General features: G+C 49.0%; 1 protein-coding gene across 1 annotated transcript in view; it reads left to right on the plus strand.

Moving 5' to 3' along the window:
* SLC4A4 (solute carrier family 4 (sodium bicarbonate cotransporter), member 4) overlaps window positions 1–22,964 on the plus strand; it is a 298,401-nt gene that overhangs the window by 260,343 nt on the left and 15,094 nt on the right. The window contains exons 19-21 of the mRNA XM_015419998.1: window positions 668–740; window positions 15,326–15,394; window positions 21,286–21,459. Of these exons, the coding sequence (XP_015275484.1) occupies window positions 668–740; window positions 15,326–15,394; window positions 21,286–21,459 (316 nt within the window). The remainder of the gene's footprint in view (window positions 1–667; window positions 741–15,325; window positions 15,395–21,285; window positions 21,460–22,964) is intronic.

A 22,964-nucleotide genomic window follows, 5' to 3' on the forward strand; every position in this document is an offset into this window, starting at 1 on the left:
GGCCTCAGCGGGGTGTGATGCCATGGTCACCCATTAGGCTTCCATAGCAGAGTGGGGACTCGCACCTAGTTCTCCTGGATCCTGATCCGAAACTCTAACCACTACACCACGCCGTTAGTCATAGAATCATAGAATATTAGAGTTGGAAGGGACCTTGCAGGTCATCTAGTCCAACCCCCTGCACTCTGCAGGAGCATAGCCGAAAGATAGCCCTACATACCTACAACATACCCGGAAGATGGTCGTCCAGCCTCCGCTTGAAAACATCCAGCGAAGGAGCATCCACCACCTCGCGAGGCAGTCTGTTCCACTGTTCAACCACTCTTACAGTTAGGAAGTTTCTCCTGATATTTCGCCGGTAACAACCCCCTAGATCTAGTCTTGCAATCCGGAGCCAGAGAGAATAGATCTGCTCCATCTTCCACATGACAGCCCTTCAATGACAGCCCTTCAAATACTTGAAGACTGCAATCATGCCCATGTGGGTCCCACAGCCCCGGGAATAAACTTCCTGAGATTGGGAGGCCCGGGCTGCAGGGGAGTGCAGGAAAGATCCACAAACGCTGGGTCTCCAGATTGCTGGATCCAGACTGGCTTCCAGCCAGGTGAAAACTGGGGAAAGTCTTTTAAAAAGAATCGGGCTAGTAATTCCTGGGTTTGATTTCAGGGAGCAGAGAGTGACTGGAGTGATCGTGTTCGTCCTGACCGGCATTTCAGTCTTCATGGCTCCCATCTTGAAGGTAAGGACTGAAATTTATTTCTCGCCTTTTTTATCATCTGCCACTGACCTCTGGGAAAAACACGCAATGACATCTACGGTTGGTAGGTGGATTTTTAAGAAGATTAAAAGGACTGCAAACAAATCAAAACATTGCAGAAGCAGTACTGTGTGTGTAACGTGCTGGCAAGTCGCAGCTGATTTATGGCCACCACAGCAAGGGGCTTTCAAGGCCAGTGAGAAGCAGAGGTGGTTGGCCATTGCCTTCCCCTGCAGAGTCTTCCTTGGTGGTCTCCCATCCAAGACTTATGGCCACCCCAGCAAGCGGCTTTCAAGGTCAGTGAGAAGCGGAGGTGGTTGACCATTGTCTTCCCCTGCAGAGTCTTCCTTGGTAGTCTCCCATCCAAGACTTATGGCCACCCCACCAAGGGGCTTTCAAGACGAGTGAGAAGCAGAGGTGGATGGCCATTGCCTTCCCCTGCAGAGCCTTCCTTGGTGGTCTCCCATCCAAGACTTATGGCCACCCCACCAAGGGGCTTTCAAGACCAGTGAGAAGTGGAGGTGGATGGCCATTGCCTTCCCCTGCAGAGTCTTCCTTGGTAGTCTCCCATCCAAGACTTATGGTCATTCCAGCAAGGGGCTTTCAAGGCCATTGAGAAGCAGAGGTGGCTGGCCATTGCCTTCCCCTGCAGAGCCTTCCTTGGTGGTCTGCCATCCAAGACTTATGGTCACCCCAGCAAGGGGCTTTCGAGGCAAGTGAGAAGCAGAGGTGGTTTGCCACTGCCTTCCTCTGCAGAGCCTTCCTTGGTGGTCTCCCATCCAAGATTTATGGCCACCCCACCAAGGGGCTTTCAAGGGAAGTGAGAAGCGGAGGTGGTTGGCCATTGCCTTCCTCTGTAGAGCCTTTCTTGATGGTCTCCCTTACAAGTACCAACTCTGCTTCGCTTCTGAGATCTGACGAGATCAGGCTGCACCATGCCTCCTTCCCTCTCAGAAACAGTATTACACAGCATTATTGAAAATTTAAAATCAGAGGAAACTTCTGATTCCAGTGCCAATGTTTCTTCTGGGTTTTTTTTTAGTGCAAAGGTTGCTTAAATATTTGCAGGAAACATAGCTCCCGAATTGTGTCATTTTCACATAGTTTCATATTTGTGTTTTTCTTTTCTATGTTCAAATCAATAGTATTGAATGAATGCACTGCAGTCCTTTCTTATGAGTAAAAGAGTGAAGAAAAATGATATAAAAATCTCCCGTTGCTTATACCAGCTCCCCCCCCCCATTGTCCAAAATTAGAGCCAGTTTGGTGTTGTGGTTGAGTGTGCAAACTCTAATCTGGGAGAACTGGGTTTGATTCCCCTCTCCTCCACTTGCACCTGGCTGGATGACCTTAGGCAAGCCATAGTTCTGAAAAGAGCTGTTCTTGAAAAAGAGCAGTTTCTATCAAGAGCTTTCTCAGCCCCACCCACCTCACTGGGTGTCTGTTGTGGGGAGGGGAAGGGAAAGGAGTTTGTAAGCCGCTCTGAGACTCCTTTGGGTAGTGAAGGGTGGGGTATAAATCCAATCTTTTCTTCTTCTTCTTCTACCTCACAGGGTGTCTGTTGTGGGGAGGGGAAGGGAAAGGAGTTTGTAAGCTGCTCTGAGACTCCTTTGGGTAGTGAAGGGCAGGGTATAACTCCAATCTCTTCTTCTTCTTCTTCTACCTCACAGGGTGTCTGTTGTGGGGAGAGGAAGGGAAAGGAGTTTGTAAGCCGCTCTGAGACTCCTTTGGGTAGTGAAGGGCGGGGTATAAATCCAATTTCTTCTTCTTCTTCTTCTACCTCACAGGGTGTCGGTTGTGGGGAGGGGGAAGGGAAAGGAGTTTGCAAGCTGCTCTGAGACTCCTTTGGGTAGTGAAGGGCAGGGTATAACTCCAATCTCTTCTTCTTCTTCTTCTACCTCACAGGGTGTCTGTTGTGGGGAGAGGAAGGGAAAGGAGTTTGTAAGCCGCTCTGAGACTCCTTTGGGTAGTGAAGGGCGGGGTATAAATCCAATTTCTTCTTCTTCTTCTTCTACCTCACAGGGTGTCGGTTGTGGGGAGGGGAAGGGAAAGGAGTTTGTAAGCTGCTCTGAGACACCTTTGGGTAGTGAAGGGCGGGGTATAAATCCAATCTTTTCTTCTTCTTCTTCTACGTCACAGGATGTCTGTTGTGGGGAGGGGAAGGGAAAGGAGTTTGTAAGCTGCTCTGAGACTCCTTCGGGTAGTGAAGGGCGGGGTATAAATCCAGTCTCTTCTTCGTCTTCTTCTACCTCACTGGGTGTCTGTTGTGGGGAGGGGAAGGGAAAGGAGTTTGTAAGCCACTCTGAGACTCCCTTGGGTAGTGAAGGGCGGGGTATAAATTCAATCTCCTTCTTCTTCTACCTCACAGGATGTCTGTTGTGGGGAGGGGAAGTGAAAGGGGTTTGTAAGCTGCTCTGAGACACCTTTGGGTAGTGAAGAGCGGGGTATAAATCCAATCTCTTCTTCTTCTTCTTTTACCTCACAGGGTGTCTGTTGTGGGGAGGGGGAAGGGAAGGGAGTTTTTAAGCCGCTCTGAGACACCTTCGGGTAGTGAAGGGCGGGGTATAAATCCAGTCTCTTCTTCTTCTTCTTCTACCTCACAGGGTGGGGAGGGGAAGGGAAAGGAGTTTGTAAGCCGCTCTGCGACACCTTTGGGTAGTGAAGGGCGGGGTATAAATCCAATCTCTTCTTCTTCTTCTAAAATGGATTCCAGTGTTTGTTTCCCTTGTTTCCCTTAAGTTTTATGGCATACCCATTTTCTAAACCAAAACTTGAGATTCTCTCACAGTATAATCCTGTGCGGGGTTTTTTATACAGGACAGCCAGCGGTGGGTTGGGAAATTTCCTATAGATTTGGGGGTAAAGCCTGGGGACAGCAGGCTTTGGGGAGGGAAGGGACCCCCGCGGGGTAGAATGCCGGAGAGTCCACCCTCCAGAGCATCCATTTTCTCCAGAGGAACTGATCTGTGTTGTCTGGAGCTCACTTGTAATTCTGGGAGATCTCCAGGCCCCCACCAGGAGGTTGGCAACTCTAGCTTAGGGTTGTATGACCAACCTGCTAAAGGCCAAATTTCATGCTCCAGATGGAGTTCTGTGGCAAAACGCAAATCCTGCGGTGCAGTATTTCCACCTTCGAACAGAGCTAGTTTGAGAAGTATCCATCCTCAAAGCTATTGGCAGAAATTCAGCGTTCAAGGAATGCGTTGGGTAGGTGGTATCGTAATGTTGTCTTTCTCGCTTGACAAGATTGTCAGGGGTGAGGGAACACAGCCTGGATCATCTTCAACTATCCTTTTTTGTTTCTTTAAATAAAAAAAGAGTGTTCTTCACTCCTTCCACCTCTTAGGTTCTTTAACAGTCGAGTTAGAATCACTGATAGGTATCGCGTGTCAGTGGCAACTAAATCCCGAGGCATGGAACATAACCAGGACATCCGGCAAAGTATCAGCGAAAGAGGGAAGGTTTTCATTTGCCCTGAGAGAAGTATGTGTGTGTTTACCTCAGTCTGTATATAGATGATGGATCTGCCACAGGAACTACTGAACTAAACAGAAGCACAGGTTCTGGATCGTGTATAACATGCACATAACTTTCCTGTAGATAATTTACACGTTTCAGGAGTACTTCAGGAGAGCCAGTTTGGTGTAGTCTTTAGGAGTGCGGACTCTAATCTGGGAGAACCAGGTTTGATTCCCCAGTCTTCCACATGCAGCTGCTGGTGTGTCCTTGGGTCAGTTACAAGTTCTTTCAGAGCTGTTCTCTCAAGGGCAGTTCTGGAAAGAACTCTCTCAGCCCCACCTACCTCACAGGGTGTCTTGTTATGGGGAGGGGAAGGGAAAGGGATTGTAAACCACTCTGAGACTCCTTCAGGTAGTGAAGGGTAGGGTATAAATCCAATCTCTTCTCTTCTACTTTGAAGGAATAGCAGTAAGGGTAATCCCCATGTTAACACCTGAGCTATACTTTCTACAAAAGGTCTGTGAGGTATTTGTCATACAGAGGATGGAGCAAAGTTGTTCTATGTTGTCGGACCAGAACCAACGGGTTGAAATTAAGTCAAAAGAGTTTTCGGCTAAACATTAGGAACAGCTTCCTGACAGAGCAGTTCCTCAGTGGAACAGGCTTCTTTTGGAGGCTTTCCCATCTTTGGAAGTTTTTAAGCAGAGGCTAGATGGCCATCTGAGAGCAATGGATGGTGACTCTGTGAATTTAGGCAGATGGTGAGAGAGAAGGCAGGAAGGGATGAGCCAACGTTTGGCTCTTGTAGTCCTTTCTTGTATGCTCTAGGTAATGCTGATCATAGGAGCCACAGTGGCTCAGAGGTTAAGATGCCGAGTTGCAGACCAGAAGGTCTGTAGTTCGGCAGTTCGAGACCCGAGTGCTGCATGACGGAGTGAGCTCCCGTATCTGGCCCCAGATCCTGTCAACCTAGCAGTTCGAAAGCAAGAAATTGCAAGTAGATAAATAGGCACCACTTCAGTGGGAAGGTAACAGCGTTCCGTGCACCTTGGCATTTAGTCATGCCAGTTACGTGACCACAGAAAAGTCTTCGGACAGCACTGGATCTTCGGCTCGGGAACGGAGACGAGCACCGCCCCCTAGAGTCGGATTCGACTGGCTTTCGAGCAAGGGAAACCTTTACCTTAATCCTGATCACCATTTCGGGGTCAGAAAGGAAATTTCCTGCAGGCCAATACAATGCATTTTAACCAGAGTTAGCTTTGACCAGTTCTAAATTCTGATTCAAAACTAGCCATGGTTATCTGGAGCGAGGGGACAGGGGACTTTTTGTTGATTTGAATTCATACACTTCTGTTTCCCGCCTGATTTCCTCATTTACGGCACTTTTGCTTTTGGCCTTTTCTTGCAGCATAATGTCGTAGGAGATTTTCAGTGGGACTTGCTGTGTTCCACACACTTCTGTCATGGGGTAAACCTTCAAACCTCGGGTGTGGCGTGGGAAGATAGCATATTCCAACCCAAGCTGGCACCAGCAGGAGTAAATTTGACAGGATTTCCAGTGGTGGGTTCCACAGAAGTCAGCGATGGAGTTGTTTTGCTTTTCAAAACTGCTTTGCGGAATGTTTCACAATATAATCTGTACCTCACAGTGCCTGTGGAAAACTGAATGCTAACAATATCAGCCAGAAAATGAACTGCATTTAAAGGGTTTGGAGGGGTTTTTTTTGGCACTCATTCCTTGGTTTTGGCAGACCTACCTATACTGAAATATTCTAGTTTGTGATCGGATAAGGGCAAGCAGGCATTTTAAAATAAATCCCCCCCTTCCCTGCTTGCTGCTGAGAGAGGGGTTTTTTTTAATCCACCACCTCGACATACCCAGTTAGAACAAAATCTTCCAGAACTGAGATTGTGCACTTCTCTTTGTTTGGCTTGATAAATGGTGGAAGGTGTAAAAGTTACAGTTGCCTCAGTATATGGCTTAGAGTAGATGTCCCAAACATAGTGCCAGAGGACAGATTTTCTGGCTCCCATCAAGTGTTTTTAGAAAGGGGGTGGAGCCCGGTGGGGCTTTTGCCTAGCATGGCTTCTGATTGGACATTGGAAATTTGATTGGCTGTGCAGGTTTTGTGTGACTAAAGGTAAGCTATGGCAGCCGTTTTGTGACCGGCTCCACCTCCAGTTTGGTGTAGAGCCAGGTTGGTGTAGTGGTTAGGAGCGCGGACCGGCTTTGATTCGCCACTCCTCCACATGCAGCTGCTGGTATGACCTTGGGTCAATCACAAGTTCTCTCAGAGCTGTACTCTCAAGAGCAGTTCTCACTACCCAAAAGAGTCTCAGAGCGGCTTACAAACTCCTTTCCCTTCCCCTCCCCACAACAGACACCCTGTGAGGTAAAAGAAGAAGAAGAAGAGATTGGATTTATACCCCGCCCTTCACTACCCAAGGGAGTCTCAGAGCGGCTTACAAACTCCTTTCCCTTTCCCTCCCCACAACAGACACCCTGTGAGGTAAAAGAAGAAGAAGAGATTGGATTTATACCCTGCCCTTCACTACCCAAAGGTGTCTCAGAGCGGCGTACAAATGCCTTTCCCTTCCTCTCCCCACAACAGACACCATGGGAGGTAAAAGAAGAAGAAGAAGAGATTGGATTCATACCCCGCCCTTCACTACCCAAAGGTGTCTCAGAGCGGCTTACAAACTCCTTTCCCTTCCCCTCCCCCAACAGACACCTTGTGCAGTAGGTGGGGCTGAGAGAGCCCTGACAGAAACTGCCCTTTCAAGGACAGCTCTGACAGAACTATGGCTTGCCCAAGGTCATCCAGCAGGTGCAAGTCGAGGAGTGGCGAATCAAACCCAGTTCCCCCAGATGAGAGTCCGCACACTTAACTACTACACCAAACTGGCTCTTGTTGGGTTGCGAACTCCAGATTGGGATATTTCTGGGAGATTTGGGGATGGAGCCTGGGGAGAATGGGGTTTGGGAAAGGGTGAAACTTCAGTGGAGTATAACTCCACAGTGTCCACCCTCCAGGGCAGCCATTTTCTCCAGGGGAACTGATCTCAGTCAGTTGCAGTGCCAGGAGACAACCAGACCACACCTGGACGTTTCCATTCGGTTCAAATATTCAGGCAGCACCTTGTCAGTATCACGATCACTAGTCTCACGGGACTCCAGTAATTTACCCGTTTCAAATACAGTCTTTTTCAAGGACCGTGGAGGTTGTCAACCCCGTTCCCATGACGTGTGACAACTGCTGTACTCAAAAGTGGTGCAGGAGGCGTTTCAAAGAGCACAAAACTGATAAAATCTGTACATGCATAAGGCATGCCGGGATGGTGTAATTATAGAGACAAGACTGTCTGTCTCTCTTTTTAAAAAATGGCCCTCAGGACACCGAAACAGAAATAGCAACCGGAGAATATTTTTGCCGATGCAGCTTGTTAGAGAACTGTTGGGGGTGGGGTGGGGGGGAGAGCCAAAGAGGCCAGGCCGAGTTCAGGTCCTGCGTCGCCGACAGGGGAATCGCTGCAGGTGAGCTGCGAAAGAAGCACGTACAGGGTTACCAACGGAACTGGCCACACTCCCCTGGGGTCGGCTCCTTCGCTCCCCAGGGGGATAAATGACCTTCCGGCTTGGTATTGGGCCTCCCTGAACACTGAGTGCCAGTTGCGTTGCCCCCTTTCACTGCCGTTTTTCATGTAGGTGTCCATGTGCAGTGGGCCTATTTGGGTGGAGGCGGTGCACAGCAAGCCTTCTGTTCTAATACACTTTCCCTTGTTTCAGCCACACCCCGTCGGAACAGCTCTTGCCTAGTTTTTCCACCTGACGTGCTGGTTTTCCACACTCAGAGGGCTTCCTCGAAGACAGGCACCAAAACATGGGATGCCCAGCTGGTCTTCTGAAGTGGCATGGTCTTGGGAGGAGCCTGTGTCACGAGAGTAGGGTTGACAGGCCACAGTCGGCGACCCCTGGGAGTAATTGGGGGACGGGGCCTAGTGCCAGGCTCATAGCCAGGATTACAAGGCGTGTGGGGTGATTTCCCCTCCCCTGGTGGGGTTGAAGTTCTCAGTGCAGAAAGAAAAGCCGGAATTCTGAGGCTAGATCTCTGAACTGCAAGCTGTCTACCACTCTAGACGACAGTTCTCAGCTGCTGCAAGTTAATCACTTCTGCCAGCCTAAGCAATAGTTCTGCTAACAAGCCGGCAGGTGGGGGTGATGACTTCTATAGTCCAGAAGGCAGGCACTTAGGCAGGAAAACTCTCTTCAAGGAGACCAGTTTCTTGACACAGAGTTAGAAGGGATCCTAGAGGTCACCTACTCCAACCCCCTTGCTCAGTGCGGGAATTAGTCAACTGCAGCACCTCACTCTGCTTAAAGGAGCACACGCCTTTTAAAAAAATGTATTTAAATGATTGAAAAAAGCATTTACGGGAGAAATTCTTGTGGGGCTGTGCCTTTAAGAAAGGAAGCAAAGCCCCACTGTAGCTATGGGCCTGCCTAATGCACTGGTGCACTTTCATCACCTCTGGTAAAAAATGGAAGCAACATCTGTGGACACTCTACGTCACTTCCATTTTGTTCTGGAAGTAATGTAAACATGCAAGCACGTGATCCATTCCCCAGGCCTGTCATCTGTATGTGGGTGTGTAATCTGGGAGAACCGGGTTTGATTCCCCAGTCCTCCACATGCAGCTGCTGGTGTGTCCTTGGGTCAGTTACAAGTTCTTTCAGAGCTGTTCTCTCAAGGTCAGTTCTCGAAAGAACTCTCTCAGCCCCACCTCTACCTCACAGGGTGTCTGTTGTGGGTAGGGGAAAGGAAAGGGAAAGGAGATTGTAAGCCGATCTGAAACTCCTTTGGGTAGTGAAGGGCAGGGTATAAATCCAATCTCTTCTTCTACCTCACAGGGTGTCTGTTGTGGGGAGGGGAAGGGAAAGGAGGTTGTAAGCCGCTCTGAGACTCCTTCAGGTAGTGAAGGGCAGGGTATAAATCCAAATCTCTTCTTCTTTTGATTACAAAGATGAATATTCAGGCATTGGGTTGGATCCTTTGCTGCTGGTGAAAGAGGGTCCCTTTAGTGAAAATCATTCTGGGGGGGATTATGGGAGACCACAGGGACAAAAGCTGTGCAGGGCAGGAGGCTGCAGGGAGTAGGAGAAATCAGGCAAGATCAAGCTGAATAGCTGGTCAGATGCAACCCGTTGACTTTCACTGTCAACCCAACCCATTGCATTTACCTTCATTGCCAGGAAAGTCGCTTGCCTCGACGTGATGCTTGTCTGAATTTGAGAGCTGCCCCCGAAAGTATACCTGAACCACTGTGTGCAGTTGCAGGTTGGAGAAGGGAGAGATAATATGCTGTTGGACTATTCATACAGCAGAGGCTAAGTTCGGCTTTGGAGATACTGTTGTCTCCCTTGGTTTCTTGGTCAGCCACGCAGCCAGCACTTGAAACGCAAGTGCATTTGGTGGAAACGTTTTCAGGAGGACTGCTGCGTGAGAGCGGCCTGCCACATAGTGGCAGTTGCATGGCACTGCACTGTGTGTGCTGTGATAAGAATTATTGCCGTATTTACTCAAAAGGAAGACAACCCTGATTGTAACATTGCCCCCCCCCTTTAAATTGTTATACACACAACATAAATTATTACTGGCTGTAACTTACTTTATGCAAATGTAACAGGACCTCCTCTCTCTTTTTTTGGAAGTCATACTTTGGGGGAAAAAACTAATCTTGCATTTGAGTAAATACTGTAAGAATATCATGCCTTTCTGATCCTCAGATTCCAGTAAACTGCTACATTCAGGATTTTTAAAATTCAATTTATAGCCCACCCTCCCCTGCACCACAGGGCTTAGGGCGGGTGACCACATTCCAAGTAACAATATTTTAAAGCACACTTTCTTCCGTTGCTCACTACCACTCAGTGGGAGGGGGGGAAACCCCACAACACCAGGTGCAATGTCGCATCACTTCCTGTAAAAAAAACCAGAAGTGACATGGGGTAGTTCTAGGAATCTGCAAGAAACTTTATAGTTTTACCATAACGTTTCGGTGGTTCCTAGCGCTACCTGCGTCACTTCTGCTTTTTACCAGAAGGGATGTGTGACACCACAGTCAGCATGGCGGGGTGCCCCGTACCCCCCAACCCACTAGGGTTGCCAAGTTTGAATTCAGCCGCAGCGGAGGACTCCCAGCTGGCGGCCGGAGCGCGCACCGCATACATGTCACCCAGAAGTAATGCGGGCACACCGGGCACGCTGGGGGCGGGGCCACGAACATCCGAGGGAAAACCATAGAGTTTTCCCTCGGATGATTGCGGCCCCACCCCCAGCATGCCCGGCGTGCCCGCGTCACTTCCGGGCGACGTGCACATCAGGGTGGAGTCCCCCCCGGGGCCCGATCCGCCGCTGGCGGGGAATGGGCCTCTGGGGTGGAGGTTTCCCCGCCCCCCGGGGGGACTTGGCAAGCCTACAACCCACAGACCTCCCACCTTAACGTGGTGGCTTGCATGGATCCAGGGGTCATTTCAAGGGGAAAGAGCTGGAATGGCGTTCCGGGAGTAACAAGCCCAGGAGTAGGAAACCCAGGCATGCTTGCATATCTGCCCTTCCCTTGCCTAGCCAGCCCGGGGGTCGGGTTGGCTGGGGAAGGGAAGGGCGGGCAGGCAGACATGCCCCCTTTCCCGCTGAGCCTCTCTGCTTTTGCGGATAAACTTGGGGAAGGGGGGGTTTAAATGCCTTTCTTTCCCTTCCCCATCTGGAGAAGGGGAAGAAAGGCATTATAAACATGCCTGCCTTTGTCAAGGAGTGTGGCATATGCAAATAAATTATGCTAACGAGTTGTGCAAATGAGCTCTTGCACCTCTTTTTCTACAAAATGACCCCTGCATGGACCAATCCTCGTCCTGACCACGAGGGTCCAGTTGATAGCAGAGCCGTGTCTGGTAATGCCAGAAGTGCCTCTCGTCCTCTCCCAGCTACCCAAACATTTCGTGGTCCGCAGCAGAGAGGTGGCCATGCTGCCTGCGTGGGGCTCAGCCTTTGATTCGAGGCCGAGAGGAGACAGCACATTGCATGTCCGAGATGTTCCTCGGTTACAGGCAGAAAGATAAAAAGGCAGTAGCAGATTCTGCCCGTGGGTTTGCCTGGCTGGGAAATCTTGCTTTAGTGTATTCCCCAGGGGTCGTTTCGTAGAAAAAGAGCTAGGGGTACTCATTAGCATAACTCATTAGCATATGCCACACCCCCTGACATCACCGGAAGTGTGTCATAAGGCCACACCCCCTGACATCACCAGAAGTGTGTCATAAGGCCACACACCCCGCCCCCAACGGTCCCGGCCACCGCCGCCAGCCTTGCAGCTCCACTGCTGAGCCCCATGAGGGGCCCGGCGGTGGACCTGCAAGGCTGGCGGGAGTGCAAGGAAGCCCTGCCAAGGCCCTCCCTGGCCCCAGGCAGGCAGGGGTGGGGAGAGGCAGGGAGGAAGCAACTTACCCTCCCTCTTCTCCTGCCTCCTCCTGGCTGAATGAGGGCCGGAAGCGGGGCGGGCGGAAGCAGGGGCGGGGCTTTGTCATGTGCCTCCCCGTACCTCACCCGGGGGAACTGCGATCCCCCCCGAAATGACCTCTGGTATTCCCAGCTCTGTTACTAGAAGGGGGGGGGGAAGGTAAATACCCCTTGAATAGAGCCGCTTTGTTTCCCTAATTCTTTCAAAGTCGGGAGCTGCTTTATTGTAGGCCTCTGTTGTCTGAGATCTTATTGGGGAAGGTTTGACCTATTTTCCTTCTCCTTCGTGGTTCTCGAAGGGCGTAAGAAGCCCCTTAGACTGGTGCCGTGGAGTTGTTGGGAAATGCCACCAATGGCTCATTATCTCTCAGCACGTGTGTCTGGCTTGTTCTGGGTTCCTTAGCCGAGGGCGCTCCGTTTTGGAACAGCGTAAAGGGGAAATGGCTTGTGTGTTCTTCCTTTTATTTACTAGATGGTTTGCTTGTAACAGCCTGATCTCGTCAGATTTCAGAAGCTAAGCAGGGTCAGCCATGGGTCAGTATGTGGATGGGAAATCGCCAAGGAATACTGGGATCTCTACGCAGAGGCAGGCAGTGGCAAAAACCACCTCTGGACATCTCTTGCCTGGAAAAACCCCAGTGGGTCGTCATACGTCGGCTGCCGTTGGACGGCAAAAGAGAAAAAAAAAAAACAAGTCCGAAAACTTGCTTTGAAAATCGTTTAATAATATCCTTTGCCTACCGCTTTCTGAAGAAAGACCTCATCGTGATCGCAAGCCATAATGACTGCTTCCTAAGCATTGCTTCACACATGCATGTCTGGCACGCAGAGCCAACGGCATGTGTGAATGGCCCGTCACAAAGCAAACGCTTTGGGTGGCTTTTGCGTCATCCCCTGGCGAGGTGGTTTTTCATCGGGATCACTTTTCAAGCATCGCACTGACAAGCATCGCGCTGAAAGTCGTTAAGTAGGCAGATGAAGGATGGACGTTGGGTTTCCGACTCCAGGTTGGAAATTTTCTAGAGCTTTTGTGGGTGGAGCCTGGAGGAGGGAATCACTCTCTGTGGCATATAATGCCATGCAGCCCAGCCCCCAAAGCAGCCTTTTTCTCCAGGGGGAACTGGCCTCTGTAGTCCGGAGATCAATTCTAATTCTAGGAGATGTCAAGGTGCCACTTGGAGACTGGCAACCCTAGTGGGAACTTGTAGTGTATTCAAAGCTGCCTTGAATGCATGATATGTTGTGAAACATCTAATTGTAGTGTAATGTAAAGCTTTGTCCTGGGCTAGGATCCAAATCCATCCAATCGTGTTACTAGCCCAGGAAGCACCTAACCAATCACTTTCAAGCAAGCTGAGCGGGAACGTCCGTGATTGGTCCTTATGTGAACAACCTTATTGGTTGGTATTTGTACAGTGGGTGTGGCTAAATTAGCCGGGAATGTTTAAAAGCAGGACAGCTGCAATGTAAAGGCTGTTCTGGCTATCAGATGTTGATCCGTGTTGGAGTTGTGTTCGAGTGGAAGAACAAAGTTGTGTTCTTGCTGAATCACTCTCCGACTGCTTTGTTAAGTGAGCGACTTAACAGAACTTGTTTGTGTGAACCAGTTATAGAGATGCCAGGGCCCGAGGGGGAAAGAGGGGGGGGGGGTAAGAAAATAGTTTTTTTTCCTAAGAGGCCTTTTTCTTTCTTTTTTTCCACTGGAGAAAACAACTCTCATAAAGTGTTTTCTCTTTTGGGATGAGCGAAACACCTTTTAAAACAAAGGCTCTGCAAACTCAAATCATTTAGTGTGACGATTTCTGTGGAAGAAAATCTCCATCTTTAGATAATGATAATGCCTGTATATACTGTAGACATACGTAGAATGTTTTCAAACTTAGGTTTATTGTTTAAATGTGACTAATTTTGTCCACAAGTCATATGCTATCACGTGTAGTACAATAATGCTCTATTGACAAGTTCAACATTTTCAGTTTGGTGATGTTTAACTTCTGTTTGGCGTAGTGGTTGAGTGCGCGGACTCTAATCTGGGAGAACCGGGTTTGATTCCCCACTCCTCCACTTGCACGTGGCTGGATGACCTTGGGCAAGCCATAGTTCTGATAGGAGCTGTTCTTGAAAAAGAGCAGTTTCTGTCAAGAGCTCTCTCAGCCCCACCTACCTCACCGGGTGTCTGTTGTGGGGAGGGGAAGGGAAAGGAGATTGTAAGCTGCTCTGAGACACCTTTGGGTAGTGAAGGGCGGGGTATAAATCCGATCTCTTCTTCTTCTTCTTGGTACCTAAATGTGTTCTTGCTGAATTATGGCTTACAAAACAGTTTCAGTCTAATATCACACTTCCTTTATTTCTGCTTTGTATTTCTTTCTACCACTCAGAGGTCAGAAACTGAACCACGTGTGCTAAGGTAGCAAAAGGTGCAGCAGATAACAGAGCCCTCACTCTCTTTAGTATCGGGCGTCTGTTTGCAATACATGCACCCGAATCGCTGTACTGGAAGTGGAAGGGAGCTCATGAGTTTGCCTGCTGTGCTCCTCTCTTTCACGTGGTCCCTGGCTGGCGAGCATGAAGTCGGTGTGCATAAGAAGTGCATGTACATAGACTCACTTTCTGAGAAAGGCTCGGTGCACACAGCCTAGGATTCAAGCCCTAGTCATATGGCTCATAGATCTGGGGTCCCCAATGTGGTGCCTGCTGACACCTTTCTTGGGTACCACCCAGTGTTTTTAGAAGGTGGGTGGGGCCAGATGGGACTCGTGTCCAGCAGGGCTTCTGATTGGTCCAGTTGACTATGCAGATTAAAACAGTGTTATTTCCATGGCAGCTGCCACCACAGTGCTTAATTATAGAATCATCGAATCTCAGAGTTGGAAGGGGCCATATAGGCTGCCTAGTCCAACCCTCTGCTCAATGCAGGCTTGGCCTAGAGCCTCCCTGACAAGTGTTTGTCCAGCCGCTGCTTAAAGACTGCCAGGGAGGGGGAGCACACCACCTCCCCAGGCAGCTGATTCCACTGTGGCACAACAACTCTTACTATAATCCCCCCCCCTAATATCCAGCTGGTACCTTCCTGCCCTTAATTTAAAACCATGATTGCAAATCCTGTCCTCTGCTGCCAACAGGAACGGCTCCTTTGTTGAGTCACCCCAAGATCGCATTAGCCTTTTTTGTCGCTGCATCACACCGGCATGGCACTTTTTAAATTCTCTCTCACTCCTCTTTCCCCATGTGTTTTTTAAATTACCCCCCCTTCCTCCTCCTCTGCATTTGGGCTTCCTCTGTGTTTTTGGCTCCGCCTCCAGCAGCCGCCATTTTGCAGTGGTGCCCACCGCCCTGTATCAGAATTCCGAAGGTGCCCACAGGCTCAAAAAGATTGGGGATCATAGGCTGAGCTTTCATACGTCAGCTTCCGTGGACTTTCAATGGAGTCTGCTCACCTGTCATCAAATGTATGAAATTCAGCTGTGGAGGGGTGTAACAAATGTGCATAGCTGTGTCAATCAGCTCTGAAATGCTTAGCTGTGGATGCTCTCTGTTTGCTGCCATTACTCACTTCAGTTTTTCCCTCTTCTCTCCCCCCCCTTTCTCTTCCAGTTTATTCCCATGCCTGTGCTCTATGGAGTGTTTCTTTATATGGGCGTCGCGTCCCTTAATGGAGTACAGGTAAGTTTTCTCCATAGCAACCAAGGTCTTTCTGATAGGCACAACCAGCATTTCAAAGCCTCTTTCCAAGAAGGTGGTAAACATTAACCAAAACCGTCTTTCTCGTGCTTGGGAAGCAGGTCACACGTTGCTGACAGGAGCACGGGGTGCTATTAACCACTTAAGGAGGCAGAAACAGATTTTTTGAGCTGTCTTCCTGCTGGGCAGGAACAGGGCTGCTTATCTGGAATCTTTTTTTTCCTTGGAAATCTTGTTGATCTTTGAGGCACGGCTGGGCTCGGATCTTGCCAAGAAATGCCAGACTTCACCATTGTTTGTATGCGTTGTTTGCATTTCGTTCACCCGGTAAAGAAAGGAATTAACTTTGCCAAAAAAAAGGGGTCAAAAGGGGGGGGGGGGGGCTGCCAGCTCTGGGCGGGGGGAATACCTGGGGGTTTGGGGGGGGGAGCCTGACCTCAGGAGGGTACAGTGCCATAGAGCCAGGGGTCTTTTCGTAGAAAAAGAGGTGCAGGAGCTCATTAGCATAACTCAGTAGCAGAACTTATTTGCACATGCCACACCCCCTGACATCACCGGAAGTGTGTCAGAAGGCAACACCCACCGCTCAGGCTCCACTGGACTGTTTTGGATTGCTAGTAATCTCTCCTTAAAATCAGCCTCCATTCCTGAGGACTGGAAGGTAGCTAATGTCACTCCCATCTTTAAAAAGGGTTCCAGAGGAGATCCGGGAAATTACAGGCCAGTCAGTCTGACGTCGATACCGGGTAAATTGGTGGAAACCATTATTAAGGAAAGAATTAGTAGGCACATAGATGAACAAAACCTATTGAGGCAGACTCAACATGGGTTCTGTAAGGGAAGATCTTGTCTCACTAACCTGTTAATGTTCTTTGAGGGGGTGAACAAACATGTGGACAAGGGGGATCCAATAGATATTGTTTACCTTGACTTCCAGAAAGCTTTTGATAAAGTTCCTCATCAAAGGCTCCTAAGCAAGCTCAAAAATCATGGGATAAAAGGACAAGTCCTTTTATGGATCAAAAACTGGCTAATTAATAGAAAACAGAGAGTGAGTATAAATGGGCAGTTCTCCCAGTGGAGGGGTGTAAGCAGTGGGGTACCACAGGGATCAGTACTTGGTCCACTGCTTTTTAACTTGTTCATTAATGATTTGGAGTTGGGAGTAAGCAGTGAAGTGGCTAAATTTGCGGATGATACAAAGTTGTTCGGGGTGGTGAAAACCAGTGAGGATTGTGAGGCACTCCAAAGGGATCTGTCAAAGTTGGGCGAGTGGGCGTCAACATGGCAAATGGGGTTCAATGTGGCCAAGTGCAAGGTGATGCACATTGGAGCCAAAAATCCTAAATATAAATACACGTTGATGGGGTCTGAACTGGCAGAGACTGATCAAGAGAGAGATCTTGGAGTTGTAGTAGATAACTCACTGAAGATGTCGAGACAGTGTGTGACTGCAATAAAGAAGGCCAATGCTATGCTGGGGATTATTAGGAAGGGTATTGTAAACAGATCAGCCAATATCATAATGCCGCTATATAAATCAATGGTGCGACCTCATCTGGAATACTGTGTGCAATTCTGGTCACCACACCTTAAAAAGGATATTATAGCTTTGGAAAAAGTGCAGAAAAGGGCAACTCGAATGATAAAAGGGTTGGAACACTTTCCCTATGAGGAAAGGTTAAGGCGCTTGGGGCTCTTTAGCTTGGAGAAACGACGACTGAGGGGTGACATGATTGAGGTTTATAAGATTATGCATGGGAAAGAGCAGGTAGAGAAAGAGGTACTTTTCTCCCTTTCTCACAAGACAAGAACTCGTGGGCACTCCATGAAATTACTCAGCGGTCGGGTTAGAACGGATAAAAGGAAGTACTTCTTCACCCAAAGAGTGATTAACACTTGGAATTCACTGCCACGGGAAGTGGTGGCGGCTACAAGCATGGACGGCTTCAAAAGGGAATTAGATAAGCATATGGAGCAGAGGTCCATCAGTGGCTATTAGCCACAAGGTATAGATAGGGACTCTGGGGCAAGTGATGCTCTGTCATCTTGGTGCTTGGGGGGGGTCAACAGTGGGAGGGCTTCTAATGTCCTGGCCCCACTGGTGGACCTCCTGATGGCACTGGTATTTCTGGCCACTGTGTGATACAGAGTGTTGGACTGGATGGGCCTTGGCCTGATCCAACATTGGCATCTCTTATGTTCTTATGTTCTTAATCTGGAGACCAAGTCCTGTGAGGCAAGGCTGAAGGAGCTGGGTATGTTTAGCCTGGAGAGGAGACGACCGAAAGGCGATGCGATAACCCTCTTCGAGTACTTGAAGGGCTGTCATACGGGAGGATGGTGTGGAGTTGTTTTCTGTTGCCCCAGAAGGTCGGACCAGAACCAATAGGCTGAAGTTAAATCAGAAGAGTTTTTGGCTAAACATGAGGAAGAACCTCCTGACCATTAGAGCAGTTCCTCAGTGAAACGGGCTTCCCCGGGAGGTGGTGGGCTCTCGTTCTTTGGAAGTTTTCCAACAGAGGCTGGGTGGCCCTCTGACAGGATTGCTGATCCTGTGAACTTAGGCAGATCACGAGAAGGGAGGGCAGGAAGGGTTGCCTCAGTGCTTAGTTCTCGTGGCCCTTTCTTACACGCCCAGGGAAATGCTGGTTGCCACTTCGGGGCCAGGAAGCAATTTTTCTCCAGGCCAGTTTGGATGGAGATCCCACGGTTTTTTGTCATCTACTGGGTGTCACTGTGGGAGGTGGTGGGCCTTCCTTCTTTAGAGGTTTTCAAACAGAGGCTAGATGACCATCTGACCACAATGCTGATTCTGTGAACTGAGGCAGATCGTGAGAGGGAGGGCAGGAAGGGTTGCCGCAGTGCTTAGTTCCTGTGGCCCTTTCTTGCACGCCCAGGGAAATGCCGCTTGCCACTTTGGGGTCAGGAAGCAATTGTTCTCCAGGCCAGTTTGGCCAGGGATCCCGGAGGGGTTGTTTGCCATCTTCTGGGCATGGAGCAAGGGTCACAAGAGGTGTGTGAACATAAGAACATAAGAGACGCCAATGTTGGATCAGGCCAAAGGTCCATCCAGTCAAACACTCTGTGTCACACAGTGGCCAGAAATACCAGGTGCCATCAGGAGGTCCACCAGTGGGGCCAGGACACTAGAAGCCCTCCCACTGTTGACCCCCCCCCCAAGCACCAAGAAGACAGGGCATCACTTGCCCCAGAGTCTGGGGGGGGGAGAATTTGTGAATTTCCTGCACTGTCCGGGGGGTGGGACTAGATGACCCTGGAGGTCCCTTCCCACTCTCATGATTGTAATACCAGGAGATCTCCAGGTGCCACTTGCAGTGAAAAGTCTGGACAGAAAGAAATAATCTGGCTTGGCACTCGAAGGGGAGGGCATTCCAAAGAGGAGGTGCCACCACTGGAAAAGACCCGTCTCTGGTTGCCACCTGCCTTACGTGCGCATAGTGGGGCACAAAGACTACAGCCTGGGAACAGGAACTTATATGCTGGGTTGGATAGCTCCAGGAGAGAATGGGATCCCGAGTACAGCATCTGGTAAGACCTGGGTGGGCTCAGTTCCCCTGGCAGAGGCCGGTCAGTGGTGCACATTTGTGGGGGCGACTCGATCGCCGGTGCTTTCATCATCTCAGTCTCTTTTACGAAGAGAAGACTTTGGGAGGAGCGGCTGTTTGGTTGTAATGATGATGTGCCAGGGCTCTTTTTGTAGAAAAAAGCCCAGCAGGAACTCATTAGCATAATAGGCCACACCCAACACCAGAAACTCATTAGCATGTTAGGCCACACCCCTGCCAGCACAGCTCATTAGCACACTAGGCCGCACCCCCATGTTACCAGAAGTGTGGTCATCCAGCCACACCCACCTTTTGCTTGTTATTCTGTTTACCTTGTTTGTTGTCAAAACCCAGGGCCTTTTTTTGTAGCAGGAACTCCTTTGCATGTTAGGCCGCACACCCCTAATGAAGCCAATCCTAATGAGTCCCTGCTGTTGGGTGTGGCCTATTATGCTAATGAGCTCCTGCTGGGCGTGGCCAACTCAGGAGCCAGCCGGAACTCCGTTCCTGTGCGTTCCTGCCCAAAAATAGCCCTGATGATGTCGTTTTAGAAGGAGATTAGAAACTTCCTATCCCAACAGTTCTCTAACTTTTTGAAGGGGGACCCCCACCTAAACTTACTGTCCTTTTTGGGACCCACTTGCAGAGTAACTCCACACCTCTTCCCTCCGTATGTACAGCCACGGATGTCAGCTTCGGGCCTGTTGAGACTGTCAGTGCTCTGGTCCTGAGACAATTGTTTTCTCTGTTCTCCTCTCTCTATAACAAGGATTGGGTCACCTTTCCACAATGTGTGGCCACGGCAACCAGAACCATATCACAGCACCTCAATTAAACCAAACTCCATAAAACAACACAAACGTATCAAAGTTCAGAAAACCGCAAGAGCGTAATGAAAACCAAACACAAAAGGCCTGATACAGTTGTTTAATTTGCTGCTTCAAACCCAGCAAAGACGAGACCCAGCCAGCCTCCTTAGGAAGCATACATCATAAGGGGTGTGTGCGTACATAAACTAGTCTCCAACCGTGAAATGAAGGGAGCTCTGCATGTGCATTGGAGACCGAGTATTTCACTGTGAGGCTACATTTAATTTGATGCTGAAAACCCAGCAAAGAGGAGACCCAGCCAGCCTCCTTAGGAAGCATACATCATAAGTTTGTGTATGTGTGTGTGTACGTACATAGAACTGTCTCCAACATTGACATTAAAGAAGCTCCACATGTGCATTGGAGACCAGTATTTCACAGTGAAGCTGTGTAAAACCCAGCAAAGAGGAGACCCAGCCAGCTCCTTTAGGAAGAATACATCATAAGAGAGAGAGAGAGAGTGTGTGTGTGTGTGTGAACATAGAGCTGTCTCCAACCTTGAGATGAAGGGAGCTCCACATGTGCACTGGAGACCCATTGGTGCACCATACAATTTCACTGTGAAGCTGCATTTAACTCCCCCCCCCCCATTTTTTAAAAATATTTTTTTATTATTTTCCACAAATTTTACATATTATCTTTTAATTATACATTTTGTAGTAATTTTTGACCCTCCCCCCACCCCCCATTGCTATTCCGGTGGTTTTAGTCTTATATTCCCAGCCACGGGCACAAAGTCCGAATCTTGCTCTGAATGTCTCCTCTTCCTTCTGTTGGTATCCATTCCAGGTAGGTCTTCCACTTCGTCCTGATTCCTGTAGTCTTATCTTCCCATGTGGACTTTCATTCCAGCTTTTCGATTATGTCGGACTGTATGAGATCAAACAAATAATTATGCCAGATTTCTACTGTCCATTTCTTTTTGTTCTTCCAACCTAGAGCTATTACTGCTTTACTTGCTAGTATCATGGCTTTAAACATAGCTTGGTTCTCTTTGCTAATTGCTGGGTTTCCTACTATACCCATTAGCATTAAATTAAAGTTGATGGGCAATGATACTTTACATGTCTTTTAAGCTGCATTTAACTTGATGCTGAAAACGCAGCAAACCCAGCCAGCCTCCTTAGGAAGCATACATCGTAAGGGACCTTTTTTCCCATTGTCTCCAACATTGAAATCAAAGGAGTTCCACGTGTGCATCGGAGATCCAATATTTCCCAGTGAAGCTGCATTACACTCAGCAAAAAGGAGATCCAGACAGCTTCTTTAGGAAGCATACATCATAAGGGATTTGTGTGTGTGTGAATGTGTGAACGTGGAGCTGTCTCCAACACTGAAAGGAAGAGAGCTCCACATGTGCACTGGAGACCCATTGGTGCACCATACAATTCAATGCAATGCAAATCAACACCGTTCATTCCCTCCCATCCCCCAGTTCATGGATCGTCTGAAGCTGCTCCTGATGCCTCTCAAGCACCAGCCTGACTTCATCTACCTGCGCCACGTCCCCCTCCGGCGGGTGCACCTCTTCACTTTCCTCCAGGCGGTTTGCCTGGCTCTCCTTTGGATCCTCAAGTCCACAGTGGCTGCTATTGTATTCCCAGTCATGGTAAGTTGGCTCTCTTAACTTCTCTTCCTCCTAGGGTCACCTGAGATGCCATCTGCAACTTGGAGAGAAAGCAGCCAGAATAGCCTGGCATCACATTCCCCATAATTCCTCACTCTCCACTTTTGGCTACCAAACCCCCTATCCACATAGGAATGTCTACATTTTTATTTTCCGGACTATAAATTGAATTGTGCAGCATGAGGTACAGAACGGTGAAAAAGGTGTACATGTGTGTTAAGTTGCTTGCGACTTACGGTTACCCTATGAATGAATGTCCGCCAGTGTCCCTATTACGTGCGTTGAACAGCTTTGGATTCTCCTTTTGCATCCCTTCATGTCCACAACTGAACATCCTTTCAGCTTTAGCTCGGTTGCGGCATTAAGAATAGCGCTAATTGTAGTTGTTCTCAGCTCTTCCCCAGTAGCTGATTGAGTGCCATCCAATGTTCCCTCTAAACTGTGGAGTCTCGTGAGCAAAAATTCTACTTTGTGAGCTACTGGCATTAAAGTTGTGAGTGAGCGATTTGGCTACTGCATAAATTCATTTGATCTGGAGCCATCCTCCCTGAGCTAAGACAAAAAATGTGTGAGCTGGAGGCTAAAAAACTGTGAGCTAGCTCGCACTAACTCAGCTTAGAGGGAACACTGGTGCCATCCAACCGGGAGGCCCATCTTCCAGCACTATATCTTTTTTTCACTTTGGATCGTCTCATCATGGAGTTTTTGAGGAAAGAGTTGGTCAGAAGTGGTTAATCACCTCCGAACGTCTCTTGCCTTGAAAACCCTATGGCGGCACCATAAGTCGGTTGTGACTCGACGGCCCGTTCTACCACCATGCAGCTACATGGGTTTAAGGATGCACCTGTCAATGTAAAATGTAACATGAGACACACACATCCTGCAGTTACCCATACCGCAGGAAGTGGTGGCAGCTACAAGCATAGACAGCTTCAAGAGGGGTTTGGATAAACATATGGAGTAGCAGTCCACAAGTGGCTATTAGCCATAAGTTATAACGTATAGATGGAACAGTATGTCCGGGGCAGTGATGCTCTGTATTCTTGAGGGGCAACAGTGGAAGGGCTTCTGGAGTTCTGGCCCCGCTGGTGGCACCTGGGTTCTGACCACTGTGTGACATGGAGTGTTGGACTGGATGGGCCATTGACCTGATCCAACATGGCTTCCCTTGTGTTCTGTGATGGGCTGGTGAGATACACCCAGGTGGCAATGCTGAATTTGTCTCCATTTAATGTATGAAATGGCCACAGTACACTTAAGACTCTAGTCCTGAATATATTTAGATGTGCCCAGCCAGCTCTTTCACTCCATCACACCCAATTCCCTACCCCACATGTCTTTAGTCCATGCAGGCAATGGCATCCCTGTCAAAGGGGACTTCCACATATTTATGGTCAAGGTTCCTGGGGTGGTGCATTCCACTGGGGAACTGCCAAGGGTTAACTTGGCTGCAGGGAATATTTAATCTTGGATGTAATGCATTTACC

This window comes from Gekko japonicus, unplaced genomic scaffold (genome assembly GCF_001447785.1).
Source record: "Gekko japonicus isolate JY-2015 unplaced genomic scaffold, Gekko_japonicus_V1.1 scaffold350, whole genome shotgun sequence".
NCBI classification, from domain to species: domain Eukaryota; kingdom Metazoa; phylum Chordata; class Lepidosauria; order Squamata; family Gekkonidae; genus Gekko; species Gekko japonicus.